An 8,681-nucleotide genomic window follows, 5' to 3' on the forward strand; every position below is an offset into this window, starting at 1 on the left:
TTGCCAATCTGAGAATTGTGACGCCTCAGGCAACAAACGCCAGTTCTTTGTGTTGTGGCATTGAGGGGTTGAACACTTCACGGGCTGTATACACATACAAACCCTAAACCCTAAACCCTAAACCCTAGGAAATATAAACCCTAATTCAGTATGTTAGAGAAAGATACAAAAAAAAAAAAGGAAATGCCAGTTCTTTGTGTTGTGGCATTGTGGGGTTGAACACTTCACGGGCTGTATACATATACAAACCCTAAACCCTAAACCCTAAACCCTAAACCCTAGGAAATATAAACCCTTATTCAGTATGTTAGAGAGCAGGATACAAAGAAAAAGGAAACGCTAGTTCTTTGTGTTGTGGCATTGGGGGGTTGAGCATTTCACAGGCTGTATATAAACCCTAAACCCTAAACCCTAAACCCTAATAAACCCTAATAAGCCCTAATAAACCCTCGTAAACCCTCGTAAACCCTCGTAAACCCTAAACCCTAAACCCTAAACCCTAATTACCTGTGTGAATTTGAAATGCTGGGGCACAGCAGCCTCAATGCGGTTGCAGTCTTCACAGCGAAAAGAGCCAAACAACAGCTCAGGCCGCACGTCGGTGGTTCGGGTTACTAAACCCCTGACACACACTAAACCCCCAAGCATGCTGCAACGAACCCCGCTTATGCTGCAACACAACGCAAACCCTAAACCCTAAACCCTAAACCCTAGAGGCTTATTCTACTAGCCAATGTGAGGGAACAAACGAAGGTTATGCTACAGGAAAAACACAAACACTAAACACTAAACCCTAAAATAAAATACAACAATAAACCCTAAACACTAAAATAAAATACAACAATAAACCCTAAACCCTAAACCCCAAGCATACAGCCCATCGAAAAAGTAAAACAAGAAACCCCCAGAGCAGTTCCAAACCCTAAACCCTCACAAACCCTTGTAAACCCTAAACCCTAGTAAACCCTAAACCCTAGTAAACCCTAAACCCTAGTAAACCCTAAACCCTAGGACTACAAACCTGTGTACATAACGAGGAACATCATGGAGCTGCAGATACACCGGAGAAGAGCTGCAGGAGATGCGCTGGGCGACCTCATTCGCCAGCTGCTGCAGCCGCTCCTGCAGCAGCGGCTGAATCCTGCATGCAAACCCTAAACCCTAAACACTAAACCCTAAACCCTAATGGATCCTGATAGATCCTAATATACCATACAATATACCCTAAACCCTAAAACCCCTAAACCCTAGCATATATTTTGTTGTGTTTCGCCTGATATATACACCGTATGTATCTGAAATTCATTCCGAGGGTTTATTAGGGTTTACTAGGGTTTAGGGTTTAGGGTTTCGAGCCGAACCTAATATAGTTTTTTCGTATGTGGTGAGCCAGCTTCAGGCCTGCATCCTCCACGGGGGCCCCCTGGGGGGCCCACCCCTCTAGGTGTTTCAGACGAACTAACAAACTGCAGACGCTGCGGGGCCTCGATAGTAAACCCGCGAGCTGACGCAGATAGTAAAACTCTGCACGCAAACCCTAAACCCTAAACCCTAAACCCTAAACCCTAAACCCTAATTTACACAATAGACTATAGTATACACACTCATGTACATTCTAATATACACCCTAAACCCTAATCAATAATAATATATAATAACACGTAGTAGTGAACTGAAGTCCAAATATCATAAACCCTAAACCCTAAACCCTAAACCCTAAACACCAAACCCTAAAACATCAATCATACATAATAAACCCCCAGAAACGCCGCAGATAAAGAGAAACAGCACGCCTAAACCCTAAACCCTGAACCCTAAACTTGTTGTCTGTAGAGGCGCCACACGGCCTCACCTAAACCCTATGCCTCAAACCCTAAACCCTAAACCCTAAACCCTAAACCCTAAACCCTTGACCCCTCCCCCACCTGCTATATCAGCTGGGAGCCCTTCTATCTCTTCTGGCTGATCAGCATCATCTTCTGAGGGGCCTGGGCCCCTATAAACCCTCAAAAAGTGAGCGAAAAACACCGCAAAGTTCGTGTCCTGTACACCCCAAACCCTAAACCCTAAACCCTAAACCCTAAACCCTAAACCCTTGAGAGAGAGAAGTGCCAGCTTAGTCCTATAGATGTGCTGGCGCTGAAAAAAACCGGTAGGGTTTAGGGTTTTCAAGGGTTAGAGTAAGCGGTGTTTAGGGTCAATTAAGATAAATTAGGGTTTAGGGTTTAGGGTTTAGGGTTTAGGGTTTGTGATAACCTGAACAGTAGCGGGGTCTTCTCGTGCTGTGTTGTTGTTGTTTGCTGTTGAAGCAAAAGCTGAGGGCCCCGCCATCGACTGCTGGGGGCCCCCCGGGGCCTCGGGTGTAACGAAGGGGCCCCTTGGGCCCTCTGAACCACCCGCAGGGTTAGACATTTCAGCTGCTGCTGCTGCTGCTGCTGCTGCTGCTGGTGCTGCTGGTGGTGCTGTTGTTCGTGTGTGCTGCTGCTGTTGTTTAAGCAGCTGTTTCGGCTTATGCTGTTGCTGCTGCTGGCGTGGCCAGGTGTATTGGACGCGGTGTTGCGGATGCTGCTGCTGTTGCTGCTGCTGCTGCTGCTGCTGTTCCTGCTGCTGCTGCTGCTGCTGGAGGCAATGACCCTAGCCAAGGAGTCAGCAGCAAAGACAGAAGGTTGTGAAGAGGGTTTAGGGTTTAGGGTTTAGGGTTTAGGGTTTGCAGGTGTAGAGGGAGGAGGAACCCCTCCCCACGAGGGCTTGGGGTTCGGGTGTTTATGTATAACAAAGAAACAACGAAATGTTGTTTATATAATAAAAAAGAAAGAAGGCTGAAAATTCAAGCAAACAGCACCACGAGAAAGCCCCTAAACCCTAAACCCTAAACCATCAACACGAAACCGCCACGCGGCGGCGGTGGTTGTTGCGGGGTGGTAACACCCCCCGTCAAATTAGGGTTTAGGGTTTAGGGTTTAGGGTTTGTGTTTGCTTCTCTATAGACGCCCACAAACTTACACAAAAAATGCAGAATGCTTCGAAAAGCAGTTTCAAATGCCACCTTTAGTGTTTATGGGGGCCTTGGGTCTAGGGTTTAGGGTTTAGGGTTTAGGGTTTAGGGTTTGGGGTTTAGGGTTTGAGCGGTCGAGGCGACCGTTTGTCTCCCGTGTGTTTTTTGTTGAAACATTTAAATATATTTTAAATATATTTTGATGTATAATTATAAATTATATAAAATATAATTAAATTTGTTTCGCGTGTTGTTTGCTTCTGCCTGCATCTCCTGGTGTCTATACACCCGAAGGTGTACATACACCCTAAAGTGTATATTTTCTGCATTTCCCGCCAAAATTTTGCATTTTTTTTGAAACCGTTTTAGTATTTTCTTTCTTTTTTATTTAATTTAATATAGCCTCATTTTTTGTTTCTCATCGACTGCTTTAGGCTATCAAGAGAGGAGCTGCAACAACGCATGAATGCAGCAGCAAAGGGTTTTCGCTGCACAGAGGGTCCTGAGTAGATAGAAAATAAGTTTGTTAGAGGGGAGAGCATCTGCTCTTTATCTCAATTACTACCGAACCTGAAACTGTTTAGGGGGCCCTAGGGGGCCCTAGGGCCCCGCAGCTGCTCGTAAGCTTTGCGCTCTCTCAGCAGGAAATTTGAGATAAGCTTAAGAAGTGAACGTCCGGTTTATAAATGCATGCAAAGGGAATGCATACAGCAGCTGCTGCTGCAGTTGCTGCTGTTAACTGCTGCTGCTGTAAGGCAAACGAGGCGGTACTGCTGCAGCTCTGCTGCTGCACTTCCGCCCCGGCAAGTGCAGGTTTCTGCTGCATTGATATAGTTATATACTTTGGCATTACATCTATATACAACTAGCTACGGGAATCTCTGGGGATACAACTCAGTAGCTGCCTGTACACTGCAGTTTATGATGCCTATACACCTGAGCTCGATATCTGCCGTGTCTCTGTTTCTTGTTTCTTTCCACGCGGACTCCGCATAAAAATAAATTGGTTTGCATGCGGTAGCTGATATTTCTGCGAAATGATAAAACACAGCACCTGCAGCAGCGGCAGCCGGATGCGGCACAGCCCCGCCGTGTAGCTGCAGATACACCTGAACAGGGGTTCTCTCGCTTGAGGGAGAATACACCCGAAAACAAAAAATTACAGCGGGCGGCACTCCATCCCCATACAGCCGAACCAGGCAGCAGCTGCATGAACGAGTTGCTGAAAGACAAAGCCTGCAGTGCAATCACTGTGGTTCCCGCTAAACCCTAAACCCTAAACCCTAAAAGCTTTGATTGTAAACTATGACCAACAAGCAAAAATACAGCTCTTGTGGCTTCGATGGACCTCTCTTTACTGTTTAGAGCTAAGGGTTTAAGGGAAAGGGTTTAGGGTTTAGGGTTTTCGTTCTCTGCAGGGTTTGTCTGACGCCGCCACCATACACCGTAAACCCCGATGATGTCCTAGGCCGTTGGGTCTGTGTTTTTGTTTCGTGTTTGGGGTATTTCAATCGGTGTGAATAGCACAACACTGACTGCGTACTGCATGTAAAGAGAAAGAAATAGAAGCAAAATTAAGGGGGCTAGGGATACCTGCAGCAATGCGTGGGCCGTGTGCTGCGCTGTGGGGTTATATGGCTTCAGGAGAGCCATTCCCCCGCAGTTTCAAGCGTAATCTTTTGCACTATTTTAATTGTTTTTATTGTGTATTTATATAGTCAAATTAAATTTTGTTTTTATCGAGGACAGAATTTCTGCACACGCTCATGCTGCAACCCGCACACAACAAGAGGTGGGGTCGCTGCTAAGAGGATTTCAGCTGCGCCATGCAGAACCCGGCGGCGGAAACAAAAAACAAAATGTAGTGGTTTGGGGTATTCTTGCTCAATGTGAATTTTTATTTGAATTTTATTCAAACTCAAGGAGAAATTCGGGGGAAATGAGATCCGATGTGAGGCGAACTGCAGCTGCAAGCGGCGGTGAGCGAGGCTCGTCATTGAGAAATGTGCTGGCGCTACAATAGGTCATCGTTTGTGTGAATACAGCGACAAAACTAAAAACCAATAAAATATTTAGATAAAGTGCATTTTAATTATTATTTTTAATCAAAAGATTTGTTTTTTATTTGCAGTTTTGGGGGAGGATCGCACTGCTTTCCATTTCGGAACTATAGGCATGCTGGCCTTCGTGGCACAACAGCTGCATGTTTACGCTCGAGGCGTTGTGATCGCGTGCCCATTGTCTTTTCCTTCGGTTTTATTTTAACAAAAAGTGTTTGATTGCTTTTTTTATGCGTAATTCAACTTAAAATCTGAAGCACTGCCCCGCTGGACGCCCATCCGCCCGCAGCGCACTCGGCGCTCCTGCCGACTGCCTGTTCCTTGAGCGAGGCGCGGAATCTCCGATATTTACGCGTATTTTCTATGTTTTTAAGGGCGTTTTGCTTTTATCAAACACAACGAAGGACATTTATCCAAGAAATTCCTCTTAAGGCCCTGCGGTTGGCCTCGAAACCCGAACGACGCCAGCAGTATTGAACAGAAAACCTTTGCCTCTTCCTCTTCCTTTCCATTCCTGCTGCTCCACTTGTGAGCGTAAGGCCTTTAAAATGCCCTATATGCACTTATAGATCCACCAAAATTTGTTTTCTTTAAGCCAGTTCTTGAAGGACTCAAGAATCATGCACGTGCTCATCACACGCATGTGTAGGAGCTGAGTTTCTGCGTTTGCGGTGGCTGTGGGGTTTGTTTTCAGGCTTTTTCGTGCACATTTCGCCTCAGGCAACAGGCTAGAAGATGACATCAGGGGCTGCTCTGGAGGCCTCTCCTGCTGACGGCGCTGCAGGCACGTGGAGCGGCGTCGCACCAGACACTAGTCCTAGCCAAGGCGAACAGCAGCAGCAGCAGCAGAAGCAGGAGGATAGTGTTTTGCTGGAGCAGGAGGATCCTCAGAAGCTGGATCAACAGCCTCACGAACAGCAGCAGCTGGAACAGCAGTTGCTGCAAGAGCGGGACGCTCAGCGGCGGCGTTTTCGTCGTCACCATGCTTTATCTTCTGCATTGGTTATTCTTCTCGGTGCAATTGTAGCACTCGGAGTATCGGGCTGGAGGCCTGCGCTGCTGCGACCAGCAGCTCCTCCCCCTGTTACTGCTGGCCCGGTTACTGCTCCGGCGTCTGCTGCCGACTCGCCGCGCGCAGGAGAGAGGCCAAGGCTTCGTCAGGAGGTGAGCGAACCTGAGCAGCAGGATCAACAGCAGCAGCAAGAGCAGCAGCAGCAGCAGGAGGACCAACAGCAGGAGGTCCAGCAACAGGAGGAGCAGCAGCCACAGCAGGATCAGCAGCCGCAGCAGGAGGAGCAACAGCCGCAGCAGGAGCAGCAGCCGCAGCAGCAGGAGCAGCAGCCGCAGCAGGAGGAGCAACAGCCGCAGCAGGAGAAGCAACAGCCGCAGCAGGAGCAGCAGCCAGAGCAGCAGCCGCAGCAGGAGGAGCAGCAGCCGCAGCCGGAGGAGCAGCAGCCGCAGCAGGAGGAGCCGCAACCGCAGCAGGAGGTGCCGCAACCGCAGGAGGTGCAGCAGCCGCAGGAGGAGGTGCAGCAGCCGGAGGAGCAGCAGCCGGTGGAAGAACAGCAGCCGCAGCCGCAGCCGGGGGCGGAGGAGGAGGAGGAAGAGGAGGAGGAGGGGGGGCCGCTGGTGGGGGATTTCCCCAGTCTGCCGTCGTTGGGTGCTGAAGACAGCCGGCTGTCGCCACTGGCTTTAGACGGAAAGAAGCATCTGGCAGACGCTTTGGCGGAGCTGGATCTGCTGCGTACAGCTGAGCAGCATATGCCTGTTGCATCAACTGCTGCAGAGGACGCTGTGAAGCACCTGGCTCTGCATTTATCAGGAAACGAAACGAATGAACTTGTAGGACAAACACTTCATCTTCGTTCTCTTAAAGAAATAAACACAACAGGAGAAGGTATAGCGATCCGTGACCTGACGGTGACGCGTTTCCTTGGCGAGTGGAATACATCGATTGTGCTGGAAGTCCGAGATGAACAGACACAGCAACTGCTTTCTTTGCGTATTCCTTTTTCATTTCTTGAAGAGCTAGATGAAAGAATAGGCGCTGTGGGCATGGATTTCGCTGCAGAGAGGCTAGCGGGGCTAACAAAAGAACTCTTTGCGGCAGAGGAAAGGGGAATACGTGCTGCTCTGGGGAATATGTCAGCACATACAGCATCTGAAATAAGGGGATGGGCGGTGCCTCTGGCTACTGGGTTTATAGATGGCCTCGATGAAGGGTTGTATGCAGAAGGGGTGTTCATATCCAGTGGTGTACACGTGACAGAGAGGTTACGGGGAGATCTAGAAGAGCTATTAGGAAGCATGAAGGATAAGCCTATGTCAGTGAAGGTGTATCTAGCACAGAGGCTGCTGCTGCAGGTACTGCATCTGCAACGACGAGGAACCTGTCACAATGACTTGAAACTAAGCGGCTGCTTCATGAGAGCTGATGGTTCTTTTCTTTTGAGTGATTTCAGCAGCTGCAGCAAAGCAGGAGACACGATAGATGTTCTTGCTGGTGCTACTCCAGCATATACAGAGCCTGAATTCTTATTAGAAATATATAAACAAATGAATGAAGGAGGAGAGGGTGGTGTATCCCCTGATCTGAAGGGTGATCTATGGTCTGTAGGGGTTTTAGTATATGAATTGTTTACGAACAAGCTTCCCTATGAACTAACAGAGCCAGCAAACAGTGAACAGTTACTCCAGGGTGCAATACAAGAGCTATTGAGTAGAGGTGCGAATGCAGATGAACTAAACTCGGATATGGAGGAAGCACAAGTACCGCCACGCTGGCAACATCTGCTGAAACGGCTGTTGCAGGTTAAAAGAGAAGACAGAATTGATGCAAAAACTATCGCACGAGAATATGCTGATCTATTCAATGGATAATTTCTGAAATTAAAAAAAAAAAATATATTTCCGTTTGTTCACGGTGACCGTGCAGCAGAAGAAATGCTGATACCTGTTGCTGCTTCAACATTTCTACTGCTGTAGAAATGCTCCAGCAGCAAAAGAAAGAAAAAAATGAGGGATAGAGAGAAACTGCTGGAAACGCATTCGCTAGGCTGCAAATGCTGCAGCATAGCAAGCAGCAGCAAGCAGCAGCAAGCAGCAGCCAGCAGCAGCAAGCAGCAGCCAGCAGCAGCAAGCAGCAGCCAGCAGCAGCAGGCAGCAGCCAGCAGCAGCAAGCAGCAGCCAGCAGCAGCAAGCAGCTGCCAGCAGCAGCAAGCAGCAGCAACCAGCAGTCAGCAGCAGCAAGCAGCAGCCAGCAGCAGCCAGCAGCAGCAAGCAGCATCCAGCAGCAGCAAGCAGCTGCATACAGCAGTTGCTGAGGTGAAGGTATCGCGGCGGAGCCCTTGTTTATATTTTGTGTATAGATGGGGTCAGGGGAGGCCGCATCATCATTCACTTCGTTTATGTGTTGATGGATTTACTTTTATGTTTGTTTAGTTTTTATTTATGCAGTATAAATACAATTCGTCCATATATTTCGCGTTGCATTTATACATATCATCAGCAACGCCACAGGAGTTCGGGTTTCTCCTTATTCTATTTTTTCTCTTCATTTGCTTTCATCGTCAGTTCAAAGCAGTACCCTTTCTATGGGGGCCCCCTCTCCTCTTTGGGCCCCCCCC

General features: G+C 48.3%; 2 protein-coding genes across 2 annotated transcripts in view; one reads left to right on the forward strand and one right to left on the reverse strand.

Annotated features, from left to right (window-relative positions):
- The window catches only part of EMH_0007260 (DNA replication licensing factor, putative), a gene marked incomplete at both ends in the record, with an annotated part of 9,446 nt that extends 7,034 nt beyond the window's left edge, over nucleotides 1-2,412 (reverse strand). Inside the window, 6 exons of the mRNA XM_013497916.1 lie at nucleotides 1-84; nucleotides 508-670; nucleotides 1,022-1,141; nucleotides 1,437-1,524; nucleotides 1,926-2,043; nucleotides 2,257-2,412. The exon at nucleotides 1-84 is cut by the window's left edge and continues 74 nt beyond it. Of these exons, the coding sequence (XP_013353370.1) occupies nucleotides 1-84; nucleotides 508-670; nucleotides 1,022-1,141; nucleotides 1,437-1,524; nucleotides 1,926-2,043; nucleotides 2,257-2,412 (729 nt within the window). The remainder of the gene's footprint in view (nucleotides 85-507; nucleotides 671-1,021; nucleotides 1,142-1,436; nucleotides 1,525-1,925; nucleotides 2,044-2,256) is intronic.
- A 3,378-nt stretch (nucleotides 2,413-5,790) lies between these two features.
- On the forward strand, nucleotides 5,791-7,935 carry EMH_0007270 (uncharacterized protein; the record flags this gene model as incomplete). Its single annotated transcript, XM_013497917.1, has 1 exon — nucleotides 5,791-7,935. One exon carries the CDS (start codon nucleotides 5,791-5,793, stop codon nucleotides 7,933-7,935), a length of 2,145 nt encoding a protein of 714 aa, XP_013353371.1.
- Nucleotides 7,936-8,681: the final 746 nt, after the last annotated feature.

This window comes from Eimeria mitis, genomic scaffold (genome assembly GCF_000499745.2).
Source record: "Eimeria mitis Houghton genomic scaffold, Emh_scaff301, whole genome shotgun sequence".
NCBI lineage: Eukaryota > Apicomplexa > Conoidasida > Eucoccidiorida > Eimeriidae > Eimeria > Eimeria mitis.